This window comes from Chelonia mydas, chromosome 11, assembly GCF_015237465.2.
Source record: "Chelonia mydas isolate rCheMyd1 chromosome 11, rCheMyd1.pri.v2, whole genome shotgun sequence".
NCBI classification, from domain to species: domain Eukaryota; kingdom Metazoa; phylum Chordata; order Testudines; family Cheloniidae; genus Chelonia; species Chelonia mydas.
The window spans coordinates 65,015,167-65,039,654 of NC_051251.2; the positions used below are offsets into that span (position 1 = coordinate 65,015,167).

Genomic DNA, 24,488 nt, shown 5'->3' on the forward strand with positions numbered 1-24,488 from the left:
CAAATGTGAAATTGCAGAATTACTAACTGTGGTATGTAACCTATTATCTAAATCAGCTTCTGTACCAGATGACTGGAGGATAGCTAATGTGACACCGATTTTTTAAAAAGGCTCCAGAGGTGACCCTGGCAATTACAGGCCAGTAAACCTAACTTCAGCACCAGGCAAATTGGTTAAAACTATAGAAAAGAACAAAATTATCAGTCATAGATGAACAAGATTTGTTGGGGAAGAGTCAACCTGGCTTTTGTAAATGGAAATCATGCCTCACCAATCTATTAGAATTCTTTGAGGGGTTCAACAAATGTGGACAAGGGTGATCCAGTGGATATAGCGTACTTGGACTTTCAGAAAGCCTTTGACAAGGTTCCACACCCAAAGCTCTTAAGCAAAGTAACAAATCATGAGATAAGAGGGATCAGTAACTGGTTAAAAACAGAAAACAAAGGGTAGGAATAAATGGTCAGTTTTCAGAATGAAGTGAGGCAAATAGCGGTGTCCCCCAGGGATCTGCACTGGGACCAGTCCTATTCAACATATTAATAAATGATCTGGAAACAGGAGTAAACAGTGAGGTGGCAAAATTTGCAGACGATACAAAATTACTCAAGATAGTTAAGTCTAAAGCAGACTGCCAAGAGCTACAAAGGGATCTCACAAAACTGGGTGACTGGGCAACAACATGGCAGATGAAATTCAGTGTTAATAAATGCAAAGTAATGCACACTGGAACATAATCCCAACTCTACATACAAAAATTATGAGGTCTAAATTAATTTTTACCACCCATAGTGGGGGCAAAAGACATATCTGGCTTCAAGACTAAGTTTATGGAGGAGATGGTATGATGGGATAGCCTAATTTTGGCAATTAATTGATCTTTGACAATTAGCGGTAAATAGGCCCAATGGCCTGTGATGGGATGTTAGATGTGGTGGGATCTGAGTTACTACAGAGAATTCTTTCCTGGGTGTCTGGCTGGTGAATCTTGCCCACATGCTCAGGGTTTAGCTGATCGCCATATTTGGGGTCGGGAAGGAATTTTCCTCCAGGGCAGATTGGACAAGGCCCGGGGGGGGGGGGGTTCGCCTTCCTCTGTAGCATGGGGCACAGGTCACTTGATGGAGGATTCTCTGCACCTTGAAGTCTTTAAACCATGATTTGAGGGCTTCAATAGCTCAGACATAGGTTTGGGGTTTGTTACAGGAGTGGGTGGGTGAGATTATGTGGCCTGTATTGTGCAGGAGGTCAGACTAGATGATCATAATGGTCCCTTCTGACTTTAAAGTCTATGTTTCTATGATTCTAAGAAAGAAATATTGGAATTATCATAAGTAGTTCTCTGAAAACCTCCGCTCAATGTACAGTGGCAATCAAAAATGCTAACAGAATCTTAGGAACCATTAGGAAAGGGATAGATAATGAGACAGAAAATATCGTAATGCCACTATATTAATCCATAGTACGCCCACACCTTGAATACTGCATGCAATTCTGGCCACCCCATTTCAAAAAAGATATTTTAGAATTCGAAACGGTACAGAGAAGGGCAACAAAAATGATTAAGGGTATGGAACAGCTTCCATTTGATGAGAGATTGAAAAGACTGGGATTTTTCAGCTTGGAAAATAGATGACTGAAGAGACACATGATAGAGGTCTATAAAATCACTAACAGTGTGAAGAAAGTGTGTTAGGAAGTGTTATTCATTCCTTCACATAACACAAGAACCCAGGGTCACCCAATGAAATTAATAGGTAGCAGGTTTAAAACAAACAAAAGGAAGTATTTCTTCACACAAAGTACAGTGAACCTGTGGAACTCATTGCCAGGGGATGTTGTAAAGGCCAAGATTATAACAGGGTTCAAAAAAGAACTAGATAAGTTCATGGAGGATAGGTCCATCAGTGGCTATTAGCCAAGATGGTCAGGGTTGCAACCCCATGCTCTGAGTGCCCCTAGCATCTGACTGCCAGAAGCAGGGAGGAGACGACTATGGATGGATCACTTGATGATTACCTGTTCCGTTTGTTACCTCTGAATCACCTGGCATTGGCCACTGTTGGACGACAGGGTACTGGGCTAGATGGACCATTGGTCTTACCCAGCATAGCCATTCTTAGCTTCTCAGAGACTACTACACCAGCCACTCTTGCTCACCTTGAATAGTTCTGACTGTGAGTAATGGCTGCAGACTTATTGCTTTGTTGCACTTCAGTTTCTTCACTAAAGTCAATGACAGCTGAACCCTCAAGTCAATAGAATCTTTAGCAATTAGAACGCTGGGCTAAAAGGCAAAACTTCAGTTCCTAAGTGAGACACCTGAACACGATTCATCTACTGTGTATCCCACGATGCACTGGAGGTACTCCGTGTTTCTGTAGACTAGGAGGCTGGTATTCCCATAGCTTTGGCTGCCGCCTAATGGCCATATTTTATTTAGAATATGTGAAGTTGCTCTGCTTCTGTCACTTTCATCTTTGGAATAAGAAGTTAAACTGCTGGAAAGAAAGTACCATTAGTCTACAATGATCTAATAATCAAAATAAAGTATACACCGTCCATGCAAGCAAAGAAATTCAGCTAAGCTCTCATTCACCTGGAAGTGGAAAATACTTAATAACCACCCTATAGTCAACATTCAAAGAAGATCACCAGAGGCATATTGACCTTGGCAACCAGGCCTATTTCCCGTCTAGCTTTTGCATCTACTTATAAGAAAATACAGAGAGCTGGAAGTGAGCACCCAGGCAGCATTAATTAACTCTGACGCAACGCCTTCAGTACACAACAGCCTGCATGCCAGCCAGAGAAAGACCATGGGAATAGTGCATATTGCAGTCATGGTAATTTGATTTTAAATCATTCCCCAAAACAAACCCACCCCCCCAAAATAAAGGCTCTCCCACCTCCTTCATCTCTGTTCTTGCCAGAGAAAACTGTCTTCAAAACCAGACGGGACAAAAAGGGTACATATAGTGAAAGGCAGACCTCAGAAGCTGCCTCAGGCAGCTGAAAATGTATGTAGGACAGGGGGTCTCAAAGTTTGAGAACCATTGATCTAGGAGGTCACTGAACATTCTCTGGGTCCTGTTATACCCGAGTGATTTTTTGGTAGCCTTCAGAAAGACACAATAAAGCTTTTCAACATGCCTAAAAAAAGTGAGAGGTTGAGAGAAATTCCCCTCTCCCAGAAGGAGCCTGCAAACTGAACAGTGAGTTCTCCATGGATAGAGACGCTCAGAAGGTAAAGCATTTCACTCAGCTATCTAGTAGAAATTGTAGTTTGACACAACAGCCTGTTTCAGCATTCACTCCACTGGCAACTTGGCCATTTGAAGGCAAACTGAATCTCTCTATTTTCAGAATGCCAACTGATTCCCATGATCATTAAAGGTGACAAATGAGTGGCACAGCGATACTGCTATTCTCTTGCGATTGGGATCCATCCCGCACATTTATTCCACTTTTTGGACTAAGGGCAGTCCCGCTGCTGTGCTCCAAAAGTTTCTTTTCATCATCATTACCTCCAAAATTTGTCCATACTCTGCCTCTAAACGAAGGACAGCCTTATCATATTGTGTCTAAGGCCAGAAGGGACCCATCTACCTCTGACCTCCTGCACATCACAAGCCACTAACCTCCATCCAATTAATTACTGTATTTAACCCAATAACCTGGATTAGACTGAACTATTTTGTGCCACAGGCTGAGAAGAGGAAGAACTGAGATGCGTCAATGGCAGAGAACTGATCTGGTGAGACACACCCAGATCACGCGAGAGCTGCAAGAAAACGTGTCTTTCCATTGGAATTTCCATTGGGGAGTGCCATGTGATGCAGAGATAATGCCGTGCAACATGAGCATGTGACAGGGGTCAGAACCATCCCCCACACTATTTCTTCTCTGCTGTGATACCTTAATGTTGATTACACACTGAGGGCTTGCTTGCACTTGACCACTGTGCACATGTGCTGATGGTGACCCTTTCCCCCCGTGAACCTTCTACTCAAAAGCCAGGCTCAGTCAGAATCTTTGCGCTCAAGAAAGCATCTAAACACTCTGAGGTTTACCCATCACTGGGTTTTTTGCCACACCAGCACTGTGCAGTAGCACTCAACATTTGTGGAAACCTTCCCAACTAAACGAGCCACCTCATCGCTACATACCATAGAAATGCACTGATAAGCTAGCACCAGCAGAATGGAGAACATCCCATGACCTAGGTTCGATTCTCCTGCTCTCAGTCCTCTTGCAAACCAATAGTGATCCCCACACAGAAAGCAAGACAGGCAAAATAAAGGGAGATGCACATTAATCAACTAAGAGGAGGCAGATCCAATTAAGCTGTGACTACAAAGAACTAAAAGGGCAAATATGTCTAGCAAGCAATATGCAGCTTCAAGAAAAACAGCTGCTCATAACAGTTTCCCTTGTGAGGAGCCAAGCAGATGACCCTGATGCTGTAACACGAGTCCGAATTAAAATTAACCATATGCCACTGCGATGTGGAGAAAGATGGATTAATTAAACTTTGCTTCTTCCCCTCATTAATAGGCCACCTTTCGTTCCGGGGAATTTCCCTCCATCTTCTTCATGGTTCATCTGTTAATATTACACATTTGGTCTACCCTTCCTTGGAGTGCTGGAGAGCCTAATAGCTCAGTTTTAAGTCCCTGTAATGCCTCACCTCCTTCTCTCACCACACACACGCCAAGAAGAGCGTTAGGCTACAATTTTCAAACGTGCCTGAATCCACACAGAATCCCATAAATAAGGGGCCTCAATTGTGAATGACTTCCTTTCAGAAGTGCTGAGGGTCTGGCAGCACCCTCTGCTACTTATCACTGCAGTTCTGCTTCAGCTCCTGCATGGAACCAGTCCAACCATCCATAGCTATTACAGAGTAATAGCAAGTGCCATTGTCGGTCTCATTAGGCTAAGCCAATGGGAATTTGGTCTCAGTATATACTGCACAACCAGGTACTAGCGTAGCAGTTGAAAACAAAGGCAGGTTATCTTTATGCATATGGTACTAAGTAAGGGGTCTGTAATAAATAATAACCACCATCAATAATCTAGAGAGCGGAGAGCGGATGGAAAAGAGGGAGAGCTGAGGAAGAGGATGACAAGGAAACCTGAAAATGCCAATGAAAAATACTGGAATCTCTAGTCCTGGAAAAATGAGCAATCTCTGAAGAGAGCAAGAGGACTGCCATTGTGTTCTGCCCCTCATGGAGATATAGGCAGGAAGGCAAAGAAGGGCCTGTTTGAACCCTCAGATATCTTTCCCTCCTGGCACACAAATGCAGGGCTGCATCTTGCATTGGACAACTTTATTGGTGCTTCACTTTCATAAGTATAATATTCACTTGTTAAAACAAAAAGCAAACAAACTCCACAACAATATTTTTTGTGATGACTGCCCTCTGGTGTGACACATTGGGGATTGAACGTAGGACCCCCAGCACTAAAGCTGCTACAACTTGAGCTAAGAGCCAGGACTTGTGAGCAGCTGCTATAGCAGATCCTCTGCAGATTGGGCACCGAGGATGCCCTGTAACATGCACTCACATGGGAGTTACTAACATTTTCTGTTCTGTTGTGAAAATGTAACTTTTAAATAATTTTACAAGTATTTAGTGCTGATTCACAGTCAGTCACACACACACACTGAAGTCCCTTCATACCTCTCTGGTTGCCATATGCGCAAGAGAGATACCACCCTGGTAGTGTACAATGGATGCAAATTGTAGTCCCTTAACACTTCCAAATCTTTTCATTCATTGTGACCGGACATCTAAAAAAGTGGTTCCTAAGCATGCCATTAAATACCAACTTATTTGTTGCAACGAGTTCATGAACAACACACTCCTGTGTAAGGAGTATATTAAGGCTGGATTTACAGTCTACTGTTAGTACCTCTCGACTGACACTCTTTGAGCAATCAAATACACATCTGAACTCTGAAGGCATCATTCTTACTTACTGAAGCAGCAGCAGAAGAGGTTGCCTAATCATTCTGTGCCAAGACTCAGATCTAGGGAAGAGGAGGCCTTTCCTCTTCAAGTCTTCCAAAACCCCACAGTAAAATATGCTTTGTGTACGGGGCTGAGTCAGATTGTTATCTCACCAGTATATATTGTATTATTGCACGGAGGTAATGAAAAAGATCACCAAACTGCCTTATAAGAATAGATTTTCCTCTCTTGTTTTCTGCATAGGAATGGGTACCGCTGACTTTCAGAAATGACTGTGCTCATTTGTTTAGTCCTGGAAATATCCAAAAACCTGTCGGACCTTACCTTGGCTATCTGGACACACCAGTTCAGCAGGAGCTGGGAGCCAATGTTATCCTTGTGTTCGTGAACATAGTCCAGCAAGCAGCCGTGGGGCATCAGCTGAGTGACGAGCTGAATGGTGGGGCTCAAGCAGACGCCCAGTAATCGCACCAGGTGTGGATGATCCATGCTTGCCATGATAAGTGCTTCCTGTAACAACAAAAACATCCCAAATCCATCATTGCATTCAAAGGTTCCATGCCCTGCAGATTTACGGCTCCCGCACACACTATCAAAAGGGATTTGGTGTCCCCTGAAGTACAATAAAGGTTCACACTATCTTCCTGCTGTGATGAGATAGCACAAGCTACTCTTCAGCAAGGTCCAAACTGTTGTAATTTATGTTACACAAGGCTAAACAATGGGCCTGGTCCTCAGCTGCTATAAAGCAGCATTGCTCCACTGACGGCTGTTTCGGGAAAATCTGCCCTGCCCTCCACCGCCTCTTGCTGTGACAGTCCCCTGAAGAGGGAACAGTGGTGTAGCTGATCATATTCATAGCATGAGATCTATTTCTCCTTCAGAGATGTAGCTACTCATACTTATTTCCTTGAATCTTTCCCAAAATGTGGAGAAGGCCACTTGGCATTAAGCAACCGTTATAGCAATGGTCCCCAAACTTTTGAGGGTCATGCCCCCGTTCCCCCTGTCCACATCGCCCACACTGCCCAGAGCCAGGGTCCAGAGTGGGGTCATGGCTCGGGGCGGGGAGGGGACAGACAGGGGTAAAGGGGCCAAGGTTGGGGCCACAGCTGGGGGTGTGGCTGGGAACAGAGCCACAGCCAGGGGCTGAGGCTGGGGCTGGGTCCACAGCTGGGCCACAGTGCGGGACAGCAGCCAGAATCCTGGCTGGGTGCAGAACTATTCCGAGGCTAGGAACAGGATCAGGCACAGGGCCGCAGCCAGGGGCGGGGCCGGAGCAGAGCTGGGAGTGTGGTGGGGCTGGACGGTGCTCTCGCGCCCTATGAGGGCTGGCCAGGGCCCACTGTGCTCCCCGACCATGCCTCCATATCCTCTTAGGGGGAACAGCCCACAGTTTGGGGACCTCTGCGTTCTACTGTAAGAACCAGACTTTGCAGCTCTTACCCCTAGCGCTACACCAGTCCTGGGGCTCAATTCTACACGATGTTGACCATTCCGGCCCAGACCCAGCAAAGTACTAAAAGCACACATTGAAAGCTAAGCCTCTGATGAAGGGCCTTGTAGGATGATGGCCAGACTGCTCAGCACACAGCAGGATCCAGCCTATAATGTAGCAAACTGACACTAATGGGAATTTTCCCTAATTCAAAGTTCATTTTTTATTTCATGCCTTGGGCTGGGAGAGAGAAGATCTGGTACAGGATTTTCAAATGTGCCTAAGTGAATTAGGCTCATAAATCTCATCAAAAGCCAGTGGGACTTGTGCTCCTAATGCACTTAGACTTGAAAATCTGACTCCTGAGTTCAATTCCTAGCTCTTCCACATCCTTCCTATGTGACCGCGGGGCAATTGCTTAATTTCTCCAGGCCTCAGATCCCCAGCCATAAAACAGGGATAATAACGCTTCCTTTCTCCCACCCTTTGTCTTCTCTAGACCAGGAAACTCTTTGGGACAGGACCTGCCTCTTGCTACCTGTTTGCATAGTACAACGGGGCCCCCAGTTTCAGCTGAGGTCTTTAAACGCTACTGTAATAATGTTGCTAGTGAGGGATGCAAGACTTGGTTCTGTACACTCGGTCCTTACTCTGGAATCTCCCAGTGACTGCAAGCCCTGCAGGATCAGACACCAAAGTAGCCTACAGTCTGCAGCTATAATTCAACTACAAATCTTCACTTACAACAAAGCTGCCACAGCCAAGTGGCATCTGATGAAGTGGGCTGTAGCCCACGAAAGCTTATGCTCAAGTAAATTTGTTAGTCGCTAAGGTGCCACAAGTACCCCTGTTCCTTTCACGCCAAGCAGGCAGCTTTCAGAAGAGGCAAGGGGGAAAGCCTCTCTGGATTTACTGAGCTCTGCCTTTCAGTGGCAATCGTTTCACTGAGGCAAGGGAACACTGAAAAGTGACATGGAAATGGAGTTTTGTGAAGCTCTTTTGGTTTTCTCCCCAAAAAAAACCTGTTCGATGTATAACTGACAACTTAAAGAATAACGGCAAAAATAATACTGCACAAAGAGAGGATGACAAAACCTTCGTAGCAGAAGAACACAACAATAAAGAAAAGTCTCATAAAAGTTTTTTTTCCCCATATTAAAAAAAAAGTCCTAGCAAGGAGGTTGGGTTTGTATTAAAGAAAATTGTTCCTCACAGTACAAAGAGTATTTGAAACCAAATTGTGGAGTATTTGCATAATAGTTCTCTTTTTTCGAAAAAGAAAAGATGAACAAGACACTAATTGTAGGTTTTATTTTTTTCCCATAAAGAAGACAGCAGATGGCCTCAGATTTTTCCCCTTTTTCTTTTGAAATGAATGTGAAGCAAAACCAAAAAAACCCCCAACACTGAACTATTCAGCGGAGCTTTTTGGAAGAGGGGTGTGAGGGAGATCCTAATGCAACAAATGAGATGGGGGGAGTTTGGCTTAAGCAATTTGCTCCATGTTAAAATTAATACAGAGCTCTGTTTCCCGACTCTATATGGGGTCCCCTCAATGCAATTTTAGCCTCTCTTCTGCTGTCACTAGAAAATGTCACTGAAGGCCGCCAGACTAAATACATGTTGACAGGTGCATTATCCATTTTCGAGAAACAAAATTACTTTGCCTTTTTCTTCATTACCCCATATATTTTCTCCTGGACTTGCACCAGGGGGAAATCTCCCCCCACACGCCCCTGGCTTTGGGTAATGTAACAGGTGTTTCTCTAGCACCTTTGAAGTGGGAGCATTTTTCTTTATATTGAGAACAGATTAGAACATAGCCATTTTTTTTTCTTTTTTGGCCCACCGTGGACTAGGAGGGCATGGACAAAAAAGCTTTGAAGCATCTCTCCCATTAGTCTCTAGCCACATATCATTTGTAACTCTATTTGAGTCTGAATGGAAGACGTTTCTGTACAATAATAAAAGTAAGCACTGTCCTCGTATTATAAGGAAGTTCATGTTTCCTCACGAGTTTTGGACAGAGGTTCTGGAAAAAAAGTGGTATTTTTATAAACTCTTAAGGACTGCTCTGTGTTAGATTAAGGCTTGTAATGTGGCAGAGAGCAGCAACACCTTCACTACAGCTCTAGACCATTCATCTGCAAGGAATATTAATTTTGCATGAATCCTGACTTCGCACAAATTTCTTCATTGGTAAAATTAGTGCTATTTGTATTACATTAGCATCTATAGGACCCAGCTGAGATCAGGACCCCAGTGCGTTAGGCACTGTACACACACACACACACACACATAGACTCCAACTGGAATAGTTTATAATTTAAATAGACAAGACAGACAAACAACAACAAGAAGGAGGTATTACAATTTTCAAAACCACCTTATTGACTAAGGAGCCTGAGTCCCATTTTCTAAAGCAATTTGGACACATCAGAACTGTAGTAATATTTGGGCTCACATATTTATCCTACCTGTAATGTCAGCTGTAAAAAGTGAGTGAAATTGTCACAATAACCTGTTAAAGAAAATTGTTTAAGACAAGATGTCAGGAGACAGAAAGACTGCATTATTTTAAACAGAAAGGGTTTTACTGATACTGCTTAAGTACTGTGTGAGGATTATGCTTGGTAAACAAGAGGAGTATAGGACCAGAAGTCAAGGAAACGAAACTGGTGTGTTGGGAATTAGGCCGCATGGTGGGCAAAATAATGAGAGGGCGGGCTATTCTGCCCATCACTCCCTTTTGGGGTTCTTAACAGGAAAAGACTTTGGGGAAAATTAGCTGAAAAAGGACCTGTCTGCCAACAACTGCTGTAGCAAGTTTTATCATCATGGCTGCTACCCTCATAGAATCATAGAATATCAGGGTTGGAAGTGGCCGCAGGAGGTCATTTAGTCCAACCCTCTGCTCAAAGCAGGACCAACCCCAACACCCTCAACATCTCCTGGGAGCCTGGACCTTCTATGCAGTAATCCTGAGGGATGCCTTCACCAAATTGGGCCAGACAGCTGAAACCACTACCTCCACTGGTGTGGACTAAATTCTTGAACACCACTTTGGCTTCCCCCCACCCCCACCCCACCCCTCACCCCTCAGTGTCCTTTTCCTTCCTCACCTTAAATATTTTCTTTCCTCCCTCTCTCTCCTTTTGCCTTCTGTTTAATAAGAGTCTGGCTCAGCTGGCCAAGACTGCATATGTTGTTACACTGATGTCAGCCGATGACCAGAGAGACAACTAAGAGCAATGCCCTAAACAACCTAATGCTGGCACAAGGTTGCCAGTTCTCGAAGTGGCTGGTAAGACCACGTGCTCTTTCCAGAAAAGGGAACGGGAACAGGATGTTAAAATGAGAGGATTATTTAATACTTGTAGTGTTGTAGCTGTGTTGGTCCAGGATATTAGAGATACAACGTGGGTGAGGTCATATCTTTCATTGGACCAACTTCTGTTGGTAAGAAAGACAAGACTTCGAGCTACACAGAGTTAGACCTGAAGAAGAGCTCTGGGTAGCTCAAAAGTTTGTCTCTTTCACCAACAGAAGCTGGTCCAATAAAAGATCTTACCTCACCCACCTTGTCTCTTTATTTCAGGGGTTCTGCACCTTTTTCTTTCTGAGGCCCCTGACAACATGCTATACAAACTCCATGGCCCACCAGTGCCACAACAGCTGTTTTTCTCCATGTAAAAGCCAGGGCTGGCATTAAGGGGTAGGAAGCAGGGAAATTGCCCGGGGCCCCATGCCACCTCTGGCACTGTGAAGCAAAGTTGCTCAGGCTTTGGCTTCAGCCCTGGGTATTGGGGCTTGGGGCCCCGTGCTGCAGTCCTGTGCGGCTGGGCTTCAGCTTTCTGACCTGGGCCCTAGCGGGTCTAACGCCAGCTATGCTTGGTGGACCCCCCTGAAACCTGCTCACGGGCCACCAGGGGGCTCTGGACCCCTGGTTGAGAACCACTGCTTTATTTAGTATTTTACATTTCAAATGCTTTAACTATTTTTTCCTTCTTTGTTGTACCTTTAATACAGAGTTTAAAGGATTTTTAATTGTGTGATTGTCATGACACTAAGCAGGCTGAGGTCTCTGTGTACCAAACCTCGAATCTTACTTTAAACTGTTTGATGTTGGACAGTGACTGGACTACATCAGCACCTTTAACTCTTTGGACCTATATATTTAATCTAAATTAACACAACAGGGCCAAGGGTCAGATTTTCGATTTTCAAAGGTATTTAGGTACCTAAATGCACCTAAATGTAGATAGACATCTAAGGGATTTTCAGAAGCACCTAACCAAGTTAGACACCTGTCATAAATATAAAGGGAAGGGTAAATTCCTTTAAATCCCTCCTGGCCAGAGGAAAAACACTTTCACTTGTAAAGGGTTAAGAAGCTAGGATAACCTCGCTGGCACCTGACCAAAATGACCAATGAGGAGACAAGATACTTTCAAAGCTGGGGGTGGGGGGGGTGGGAAACAAGGGTTCTCTCTGTCTGTGTGTTGTTTTTGCCAGGAACAGAAAAGGAATGGCGTCTTAGAACTTAGTAAGTATTCTAGCTAGATATGCGTTAGATTCTGTTTTGTTTAAATGGCTGATAAAATAAGTGTGCTGAATGGGATGTATATTCCTGTTTTTGTGTCTTTTTGTAACTTAAGGTTTAGCCTAGAGGGATTCTCTATGTTTTGAATCTGATTACCCTGTAAGGTATTTACCATCCTGATTTTACAGAAGTGATTCTTTTACTTTTTCTTCTATTAAAATTCTTCTTTTAAGAACCAGATTGCTTTTTCATTGTTCTTAAGATCCAAGGGTTTGGGTCTGTGTTCACCTATGCAAATTGGTGAGGATTTTTATCAAGCCTTCCCCAGGAAAGGGGGTATAGGGTTTGGGAGGATTTTGGGAGGAAAGACGTTTCCAAGCGGGCTCTTTCCCTGTTATATATTTGTTAGACGCTTGGTGGTGGCAGCAATAAAGTCCAAGGGCAAAAGGTAAAATAGTTTGTACCCTGGGGAAGTTTTAACCTAAGTTGGTAAAAATAAGCTTAGGGGGTTTTTCATGCAGGTCCCCACATCTGTACCCTAGAGTTCAGAGTGGGGAAGGAACCTTGACAACACCTGACTCCCACAAGGGGGATTTTCAAAATGACGCTGGAAAATCCCAGTAGGTGTCTAAATAACCTTTGATGATCTGGCCGCTAGATCCCACTGACTTTCAGTGAGACTTAGGATCCTGAATTACTGAGGTGGTTTTGAAAATTTTACCCATCCTCCCCATTTTACAGATAGGCAACTGACGTACAGAGAGACACAATAATTGATGAAGATCACACAGGGAGTCTACAGCAGTGTTGGCAATTTGGATGCAGATCACCAGAATCCCAATCTAACTGCAAGATATAACCTCTCTCTCAAAGAAAAAGCAGGGAAAGAAGAGGACAAAACATTTGATCAGTCACAAAATATTGCAATCTCAATAATGCCATTGTTTATGTCAGAATTTGAGGAATGATAGGACTGTGGATGTGTTATAGTCCATCGGATACTAATTCACTGTCAGATAGAAACAACAGACCATTTGTCGTGACAAGAAGACTCATCTGGGGCTCTTAGTCCACCAGAAGAGGGACTGACCTAGCCAGACCAAATCTATGGCTCAGTGAAGGTGAGTGAAGAAAGACCTCCCTTCAGTAAATGGCTACTTGCTCAGGTAGCTGGCAGCAATGTGGTTCTACTGTATCAGCCTCATCTAAGGGAGAATGCCAAGTGACTTTAATTAAGCATTCTGCTTTTCATTTAGTATTCTGATGTCCACATAGGGTGTTTTATATAAAGAAATCATCTGTCATGTTGCTCATTCGTAGCCTCTCTCCTCTTTTTTTTTAAATGAATTTAATTATTGTCGCCAGATATATTAAACTCAACTCTGATTTATGTACACAGCCTAAATTGAAAACTAATGCCAATGTTATATTAATGTTCAACACTGATCCCAATGTTAAGGCCATTTAGTAACATGACGACATACCCAATGAAGAGAACAGTTGTGTAGGTACCGCTGGTGAGTAAAACTATGTCTGTGCCGGGTGGGCGTGTAACCAAATTGAGGACTAAGGGTGAGATCTGAAAGATACCTATGGGATTTAAGAACTCAAACCACATTGAGTTTCAATGGGAGTTGGGCACCTAAAGCCCAAATTCTAGCTAAAATGGTTTCTGGACCCAGCCACACAGGGCAGACAAGCCATGCTCGAAATGGTTTTAGCCTCAACCATGTAACTTGACCACAAATTCAGCACAGACAGGGCCACTGTGCTCCAGTTCCCTCATGAAGGACGAGGAGAACAAAGATGTGAGCAGGAAGCATTCCCCTCTGCTCTGAGTAAAAACTACACACAGGCTATAAGGCAACACTGAACTTATCCCTTTTCTGGTGTGTGGCTTTCTTGGTGAAATAATAATTTACAACTGAACATGAATATCAGCCTGGCTGCTCCTAGGGTTTCCCATGGCACCGCCTGGTTTCTGACCTTTGACCAGATGGTTTCTGTTCTTTGACTGGAGGGTCAGCCCAATTCTTTTATAAACAGGTTGGAGTTAACAAGTTGCACCAGCCACCAAGAGTCTACAGAACGTATTTAAGCTGCTTTATGCATGGTTCTAATTCCTATCCTTGCAGTGTGTCCTCAGAAGAGCACTGCACCGCCAACAGAGGGTTGTAGATCCTGCCACCCTCTAACAAGAGGTTCAATCACTCTTACCCATAAACCTGTTACAGAACCACAAGACAGGGGTCCAATGTATTACTTATTAATTTCCCATAAAGGGCCTGATTATGACTCCCAAGAGCCTGAATCATGTTGGATAGGACAAGGAGATGCACCTCCTGCAGCATTCGTGCCCGGATGCAGGTAAGCTCCTGAACCCGATATGAACGCTGAGTGGGTTTTCACACATTGCAAAGAGGTAGCCAATGCTCCTTCAAATGTAGCCTTCCTCGTGCATGGGGTGGAGAGGCCTTCTGTGGGGCTCATTAGATGACACCTGCCCTCCTGAACAAAAGGAAGAGGAACAATCTTCCCATTCTAGAGCATTCTCACAAGGACAAGCTTAATTTAGTCCAGAGTGCTTAGATAAGCTCTACTTCTCTGAGCAGGTGAAGTGCGTGGCTCTTGGAGTGAATGTTTTTCGTGCGAATGCCCTACAAACTGGAAAAAAAAACAAACCAAAAAACTTTGTTGAACAACAACAAAACTTGTTTCCTTGTCCTGGTGCTTCCAACTGTTTTTCAGCTTAAAAGAAGGAATCCAATTATTCTTTAGAGTTGTATTTCCCACCTAATTTTCCTAGCTCACTGCTATGGAAATAATTGTATGTACTTAAAAAGCTGTTTTTTTCCTGGGCTGTGCATTTCTTTGAAAGCCAAAAATGTGTTCTGTGTGACAGCAGAGATACTACAGTAGATATTCTTTTTCCATTAATTTTATGATACCTGTAATAGCTAGAGCAAGAAACCATGCCTAGAGTGCATGTCTGATCTGCCTCGGGGAGAATCCAATTATAGACTGATATATTTTCAACACATTTTGTTCTCAAAACCTCCCAGTTAATATGTCCTGTTGGGCCGTGCTAAATCTTTAGCTTACAGCTGACTTGGCCATATGTAGACTACGCAAAAACTTCAGGAGATAGATATACACACACACAAAACACATTTATTATAGATGGTGATGGTTGCCTGATACTTCCCAATATGAGAACCTGTTTTCAGTTGCTTTTAACTTTGCCAAACTAACCATTTGGGATGAAATTTTCCATGCCTCAAGCTGAATTTTTTCCAAGAATGAAATTAGGGGAAAAATCATTTCTTTTTGGCTGTTAAAGAAAAACCGGCAACCATTTTGTTGAGAAACTCTACTGCTATCATGCTTTGGATCAGGGAGTTGCCGGAGTGTCTGGGACATCCCTTTGGCCATCCCCATGGAAATTCTCCCAAATATGGCCAAGTTCTGAGCCTCCACATACATAAATAGATTAGTTAATTAAAAAATGCAGTTTGCACAGGCTCAGTAGAGACTTGTTAGGGTTTGGCAGCTGATTTGCGTTGGCATGCTCAGATGAGGCTTTGGAGGATGAGCTAAAGTTGCTCTTTGCACTGCTGGGGACTGCCATGATGCCAGGCACAGGAACTGAAAGCAGAGAGATCCACTGTCTCCTGTACTCTCAACGTTCCCTGGGCTCACACCCAACCAACATGGAGGAGGAGGAGAAAGCACCTGATTTGAATGAGGGGTAAGAAATGGTGGGGAGATGGGGTGGCAAGAGCCACAGGGTGGGGAGTGGCAGAGAGGGAGGGGACAGGGTGTAGGGGTATTGATAGGAGCAGAGGGGTGCAGGAGACAAAAAAGAAATTTGGTTAGGAGATGAGGGCGGGTCAGAGATAAGTTGAGGTCACAGGAGCAAAATGCTCTATTAAATACTAGAGAACACAAAAGAACATAAGGACGGCCATACTGGGTCAGACCAATGGTCCATCTAGCCCAGTATCCTGTCTTCTAACAGAGGCCAGTGCCAGCTGCCCTCCGAAACCTGAAATCAAAACCAGGAGTTCTGAGTCTCTACATTCCTCTGCTGTCAGCAAATAGCTGTGAAACCCACTGGCCAGAGATGCCTATGATTCCGCTCTAGTGGCTGGTCCACAGTGGATAACAACCTACTACTGTTACCAGCTACTCCATTAGCCTAAGTGGTAAAGGTCTGTGTGGTGGATCTAAAGGTCCAAATTCTACTAATGACCCAAGTTGATGAAATTAGTGGGCTTTTCTGACAACTTTGCCTTTAATCTCTGTGTTCTCCACCTAATAAATGTTGTGAAGATACATTCATCAGTATTTGTGAAACACTCTGATATTATGGTGACAGCACCATGGAAATGCCCAGAAGGAAAATCATAATTTTGTATGCAGTGCAGGGTTTGAATATGTGCAGTAAATAGGGCCTGGGGCCACATATGGACTGTGGAGGATAAAAAAAATATTGAATAACTATCCATTCAATAAATTAGGCTGGGGACCTGTGGAGAAAATCATATGAGTTCATGTAATTAAAGACTGTATCATTAGGCACCTGCACAAGGGGTAACCGTAACTCTATCATTTCCTAACTTTTAAGTACTTGACTTTGCAACCTTAACATTCTTCTAATGTGGATTTTTAGAGGTGGTACATAGAAATATACAACTATATGCACACACCCACATATCTATATGTGGGTGTGTGTATATGTATGTATACATTACAGCTATAAATATCACCTGGGTGATATTCCAATTCTTTGTACATGTGTGGACAGACAGATAAGTGTATCTCTGGATAAACCGATAGATAAGTATCTGTCTATACACACACAAATGTTATCAAGATAAATTGTTGTGTACACAATTATACGGAGCTTTGGTGTCATCAGATTAACTCCTTCTGCCTATGACAGGTTTCAGAGTAGCAGCCGTGTTAGTCTATATTCATAAAAAGAAAAGGAGTATTTGTGGCACCTTAGAGACTAACACATTTATTTGAGCATAAGCTTTCGTGAGCTACATCCAATGAAGTGAGCTGTAGCTCACGAAAGCTTATGCTCAGATAAATTTGTTAGTCTCTAAGGTGCCACAAGTACTCCTTTCCTTCTGCGTATGGCGACCCATATTAGCATGCTGCTAATATTAGTCACCTCAAGCATATTGTGATGATGCCAACGTTCTGTACGAAAGTGGCCTTGAAGACACACACTAGCCTCATAACAGCAATTTAAAAAAGAATCTCGGTTTGATCAATAAAAATCAAACTATCCAAACTTGCTCATGAGAGGAAAAGCTAGAAGCAAGTATCTCTCATGTACTCGGTAGAACACTGTAAAGAATACCTAGAGGCAAACACTGGAAGAATACAATTCCATTCGCTCGATTCCAAAAGTATAAAATTCAGAACTGGTGCCATGTGTAAATATCCCAGAGCTTTCAGAAACATTGAACGAGGGAACTATACATTGTATGTCGTCCTCAGAAAACAACACGACAACCATTTTGCATTTCCATGATACTTTCCCTGGAGAGAGCTCGTAGCACATTATAAAGAATCAAAACCTCATAACAGCCTGTCATGGAGTATGACAGCTCTTTAAGGGAGGTGGGTTTAGCCCCGCCTCTGCCTAATTAGCTCTCTCCCAGGTGATGGGTTTAAGGCCAGGGATTTAGGTGGTAGCCTGAAGCTCATGTAGTCCTCAGATCAAAGGCCAGCAAACAGCTCAGTTAGGGAGAGACTTGCAGGGAGAAGGAGGCTTCCCACAGGAGATCCAGGGTTTTAGGGAAGGTGCTGAAGGGACACTCTCTGCACCAGCTATTTGGAAGGCCTGGCTGGCAAATAACTGCTTTGTTAGCAGAGACCAAACCCCAATGTGGGAGAGGCAAATAAAAGTACCTGGTGTTATTGGACTGTTCTTATTTTGAAAAACAAACCCTTCCCTGAAGAAAGGAACTGGAATTCTGCTGCTCTTGGGAGCTTTATATTTGATGCACTGGCCAGTGAGTAGGCCCCACTGTCTTACCGACCTCTAGAATAGAATAGCAGGGTTGGAAGTGATCTCAGGAGGTCATCTAGTCCAACCCCCTGCTCAAAGCAGGACCGATCCCCGATTTTTGCCCCAGATCCCTAAATGGCCCTCTCAAGGATTGAACTCACAATCTTGGGTTTAGCAGGCCAATGCTCAAACCACTGAGCTATCCCTCTGTCTGGTAACAGTTCAGTATTACTCCTATTTTACATGTTGGTAATCTGAGCATAGACACCCCTCCCCCCTTTGGCCAGGTTCCCAGCTGGTGTAAATTGTAACTCCACTGATTTCAGATGAGCTACAGCATTTCACCTATTTTGAGGATCTGGCCCAGAGAGAGGTTAAGTGATTTGCCCAAGGTCATCCAGGAAGTCTGTGGCAGAATGGGGAATGGAGCCTAGATCTTCAGAACCCCAGCACCATGTTTTAATGACAGGCCTGTCCCACAGAAGAAGGTACAGTAATTTTGGTGGGTGAGGTTGGGAATCCTATACAGCAGTCTGTGATATTTCATTCCCTTTGGGAGGAAAAAACAAAACAAAATATTTTTATTTTGTTCTAGACGCTCATTGCCAGTTCTCCTCTGCTTGTTTACCTGTCACTTCCTTAGCACGGCTCCTTAATGCAAAATACGTTTAGAGGATTTTCAACTGAACGACAGCATGAGCAAACCTCCCGCTGTGCTAACCTTTAACAGCATTTCTGACGACCTGGCCAACAACCGCACAAAACAGCGGCCCCAGCTTATTTCACACTGCAACGGCCAGAGTCAATATTTTGGCACAGAGAATACTGGCACCTTCATTTTGATATTTGCATATGAAAATATGCTTTTGACCTGTGCCTGTGGTGTTTTCAGATCAGCGTAGCGACCACACGTAGAACTGCATCCACCACAAATGTGAGTCAAGTGTTCCAGCTGGGAGTTTACAAATTGCCATTGATTGCATTACACCACAACAGGACTAGTTAAATTAGACCTTCTCCTAAAAGTGTCATGCTACCGTGGCTTACATGCATCAGCTTTCCATATTATTGAGCCCAACTTTCAGACAATTATGTGAAAGACTAACTAGAATCAAACTTTAACAACAGTGAGACTCATGCTAACATGCGACCAAGTCCGTCAGCCCAGACACAGTGTAGAGGCTCACAGTTTCATATCCAGAGGTCATAGGTTCGATTCCCACAGACCACCCAACTAAGGATGGTGTTACAAATCATGACCCCTATGGGGAGCTGAACTGTCAGGGATCTCTGAAGCTTAGGACAATAATCCAGATTTAATACACTGAAGTTAAGCAGTTTTACATTCAATTTCAGCCCCCGCAATGATGCAGCAAGATGGAAATTTGACCTACTGTTATGCTCTGACCAGATCTCTGCGAGTTTCTGGGTTTCACTTTGATACAGCAAAATCTTGTGAAGGAAGTGAAACATTTTAGAATTTTTTTTTCCCCATGTAAAATTGTATGCATGGCTGTTCTGAAAATTTCACAAACTTACTGGCAAAGGGTTTTCTTTCAGCTTGTGAAATAAATCATTATTTTCAGAAAAAAATTGAAAGAGAATTGCTTTTGGTTTTGACTGGTGAGAATTGCCTATGACTAATAGTAAAAACTTTCAAAACTACATTGTCCAAAAACATTAATCTTTGTCATCATTACAACAACAGGACAAAAAACAATCATAATTGACCAGTTAATAAATATTTTCATAGTTTTAGCTGTAAACCGCTTTCAGCAGCAGAGAGTTACTGCTTTGTTTGGTTGGTTTTTTAACATAAGAAGAGAGATGGCAGTGTCTCAATGGAAAACATTCGTCTAGTTCTCAGTCCTTTTGAAGAGTTTTGGGATGTTACTTTGAAAAAGTCACATTCAGGTAATTTTCTCACACCACAGGAAAGCTTGACTTTATGACCAGATACTTAAAAGCTCTGTTTTTTTTAATTCCACAATTAAGGTTATCGATTACATTAGCAATATTAAAACTAAAAGAATGGTTGGGGGATGGGGAAATGAATATACTTATTGCCTTAGCACAGTTGCTTCATGTCTTGCACCTGAGAAATCAAAACAGATTTCACAGTTTCACTTTTGTTTCTAGACAATTTCATTTTCAGGTTCTCATGCACTGTCACAAGAGCAGTGGTTCTCAAACTAGGGCCGCCGCTTGTTCAGGGAAAGCCCCTGGCGGGCCGGGCCGGTTTGTTTACCTGCCGCGTTCGCAGGTTCGGCTGATCGCGGCTCCCACTGGCCACGGTTCGCCGCTCCAGGCCAATGGGGGCTGTGGGAAGCGGCACGGGCCGAGGGATGTGCTGACCACCGCTTCCCGCAGCCCCCATTGGCTTAGAGCAGCGAACCACGGCCAGCGGGAGCCGTGATCGGCTGAACCTGCGGACGCGACAAGTAAACAAACCGGCCTGGCCCGCCAGGGGCTTTCCCTGAACAAGCAGCGGCCCTAGTTTGAGAACCACTGCCCAAGAGTGTCATATTCGAGTTGCAAACATTGCAGGGGAAGGTTTAAGTGTAAACAAATAATGGTTTTCAGTGGAATTTTTTTAAAAAATCATGGAAATATTTTTTATGAAATATAAAAGTTCTAAAGTTTAAGCTATCTTTTTTTTTTAATCAGTTCAAATATTAGTTTTATTTCACCATGAAGACAAGAAGCCAGAACCTCCCACCCACCCACTCAGTCTTTTCACATCAGCCTCACTCCTCCTACCATCTCTACTCCTCTCTTTCCTGTTTTCCGACCAGCTCTATCACTGGCACCATTCTTATAGCACCTATTTTGTCCCCAAATGTCTCCATCCAAGCACTGACCTAGTCCAATCCCGCTTCACTTACAAAACAATGGCTTGAGGTGGAATAGCTGCAGAATATAAATTTGCTAAGGGTTAAATTCTGCCTTTGGCTACATGTGTGGAACTCCTATTAAACTCAAATGGAGGGTAAAATTTGACCATGAGAACTGTCAGCGATACCAGGGTATATTTTTAAGGTATTCCGGCTAAAGGTTGTCCTACACTTGTGTTGATATCACTCAATATCAAAGCACGGTATGCTTCTTTAACTGGTGCTGATTTAAAACAGATCTCATTTGCTGATGACTCCGGTTTCGAACAGATAAACAGTTGTTTCACTACAACTCAGATGTTTCATGGCAGTGCATCGCTATTGTTCCATATCACAGTATGGAACTTTGCGAACTGATTAATGAACACCCTGGAAGATGCTATTGACCACGAATACCACGCTTTTCAGAAGCAATTTGGTATCACATCTCCGTGATCTAAGTAATTACCTCTTTTTTCTTAAACATTTTGATCACGCTTACAATGCTCAGAGCTGAGATAACACTTGGGCCCTGGTCTATTTGGCCATTAGTTAATTCTGATTTGTGCAATAAAAGTGTGTCTATCCAATTAAAACTTGGGTTTCTGCATTAAAGCAGAATGCTTTAGGATCCAATTTCAATCACCTTATAAGTAACTCAGAGATAAGAACCCCTAATTTCCCCCCATTGCTATATATAGCTTGCTTGTTATATCAAGTGTACTCCAATTTATTTAAAATACCAGTCTTGGCGGCAAGCATTGTGAGTGATAGAAGTCCATGTGAGTTATTCTAGAATGCAGGTTTCTATTCCTGTTTGACCAGAAAAAGCAGCTTTGTTTCAAAGTGAGCCTTACATATCTGTCATTTTGTGCGTAAAGTGCATGTCCAAGCAATTTTAGTACCTAGAACTCTTACAAACCTTCCCTTTTCAAACTTTTAGGTTTATATTAGGTAAAACAAAATCAGTATCAACAGTTCAATTTGTAAAATAGAAATTCTCCTGCAAATAATAACGGATTCCGGACTAATAGCAGCCTAGCTCCTTTCCCTGTAATTATTTCTGATTAGAACTATTACCATTGCATACGCATTTATATTATCATGAACATTAGAGAACTTAGTTATCTCACAAAAAAGTTTTAGGAAGTTAGTTTCCAAACCTCCTCACTGCTAGTAACTTGCCAATATAATTTAGTGATCTAGACTCACGGACAGCTCTGCATGTTCAATCCAGAGAAAAAGACAGTTTCATGGTAAAGGAATTTGGTCTGAGACTTTTGAGATCTGGGTTCAATTTTGGTTTTCTCTCTGTAAAATAGGGCTGAAGATGATACCACTTCCTTCCTCCCAAAAGTCAACTGCCTTGCCAATTTAGGTTGTAAATTCTTCAGGGCAGGGACCCATATGTATAGTGCAAGTGGAGTTCTGATCTTAGCTGGGGCCTCTAGATGCTACATAATACAAACAATAATCTAAGTAAATGCACTGAACAGCAACCCTGCAGGAAAATAGGTTCTTTTTTTACAGCTTGACCCTGTTCCCACTACAGTCAATGGTACAACTTCTATTTACTTCAGTGGTGCTGGCTTAGGCCTTAAGAAAACAATTGTTGTCAGACAGATTATGATCTCAGCTCCATTGCAGTATATCCTACTGACTCCAGTCATGTCTATGAAGATATAAGTAGAACATTACAAAAGTTATCAGAACCTCCTGCATGTAATGGACTTACCAGTCCTATGTCTTACAATACAACAATTTGACAGTCAACAGTCCACATCTTTTGCTTATCAGTGTTAGACAATACAGTGAATATGTATATAAGCAGATGTTAATTCTTTTATTTGTATACGTCAATCAATGTTATCTTTGATGGATCAGAGCTGCCAGGAATCAGCAACTAGACAAAGAAATATTGTCATCTGTCATTGAACATTGGGCAGATAGATCAGATCCACCTGCTCTGAAGAAGTATTCCAAACTGTCAGTTTTGGGAAGAATTTAAAGGCAAAATAGATGATGAAATTCGCATTTCACCAAGTTCACACAGAGCTTATATTCCTTCCTATTCTTGAATTTCTATAAATAACATAGTGTGGCTCTCATATTCATACTTCTTACAAGCTTTGATTTTTTTTCACCGCAACAAAAATCTCTTTGTCCTTCCTTAATCTAACGTTGACCACCTTTTAAATGTGGGGCACTTCTACAGTACAACACCAAGAATGACAAATATAGCAGTGGTCCTTCAGCTCCCTTTGTCCTCGAGTATTTTCTGCATTGTTGCTGATTTGTGAGTCACTGAGTTGAGGAATATTCTAGCGCTAGTATTCAGCCATATCAATCTGTTATCATGAAAAACCCGTAATGCAATAACTCATCACCAAAGGGGCAGTTCAGTCACACAGAATCATGCTTCAAAAATTGCTTAGCTGGCACATACATACATTTTCACAGCCTGCTTGGTTGGCTTAAATATCAAGACATTTCTTCTTCAAGCTTTCATCAAATCCTGATTGGCTGACGGTTAACCTTGAACCAACAGTGGCTTGTTTGGAAGTTATTATGTTTAAGTCGATGAAAATAATACCTTGTATTATTAACAGAGAGCCCATAAAACCTTCATTTACTGTCAATGCAGCAGCAATCTGGCATATACATTACCCTTTAGAAACTGAAACATCACTGTGTCTACTTTGTATTGCTAATGTGAGCTGGAGGCATGCAGAGAAAATTCCTAAATAATAGGAAGTTCTTAAATATAGGCTTTCAGTTTCTTATTGTGATGTGTTGGCATTAATTGTCCAGTTCTTGGTGCCAAAGTTGACTTTAAAGTTGGCTGTTCTTTGTCAATTTCCGCTCACAATGAGTAATTACGTCTCCTGTTTTACTATTTTTTGGCATAATTCACTTCTGTAATTTTAGTTGCATTTTAACATGTCAGGAACAATATACACAAAATCCCAATACTCCCTATCATGCATTACTTGCTGGACTAAGGGCCATGTAACGGTATAACTGCCTTGTTTTGCATTTGTGGACGTACAAGCCTATCAGTTGCCACTTGGTTGATCTAACAGTAAGATTGTCCCCAGCACTTCTTTCTTCACAGGAAAGTCGAGTAGAGACCTTAAATCTGATTAGGTCATCCAACTCAAAATTCAGATCCAGATGGAAGCCACTGAAATCCTGGGAAAACCTGAATCTGGATCAGAACTTTCTGGATCCAGTCCATCTCTGATATATAGCAACGGTCTTCAGCAAAATGCTGAGAACTAGAAGGGTCAAGGTCCTTTTGTACAGTGCCTAGCACAATGGGGTCCTGATCCATGATTACAGCTCCTAGGTGTGTGGTAATATAAATAAGAAAATAAATAATAACAATAATAACAATTAATAATAATATTTTTAAATGTTCAGCTCCAGGAGGGGAGCAACTAGGAAAATAAAAGTTTCAACAGCTTCAGTTTATGTCTCCCGAATTTGAGTAGGATGTGTCTGTTCATGTTATGTTACCTTTACTTTTCTTTTCCACCCTACCATTCTTGGTCTTTCTGGGGCACAGACTGTCTCTTACTGTGTGTTTAGACAGCAGCTAGCACAATGGGGCCTCGATCCTGGT

General features: G+C 42.7%; 1 protein-coding gene across 6 annotated transcripts in view; it reads right to left on the reverse strand.

Moving 5' to 3' along the window:
- Positions 1 to 24,488, reverse strand: part of ERBB4 (erb-b2 receptor tyrosine kinase 4) — a 971,255-nt gene that overhangs the window by 137,619 nt on the left and 809,148 nt on the right. For all 6 annotated transcript variants that reach the window (XM_043525750.1, XM_037912404.2, XM_043525751.1 and 3 more), the window contains one exon: positions 6,306 to 6,491. In XM_043525750.1, coding sequence (XP_043381685.1) covers positions 6,306 to 6,491 — 186 coding nt within the window. The remainder of the gene's footprint in view (positions 1 to 6,305; positions 6,492 to 24,488) is intronic.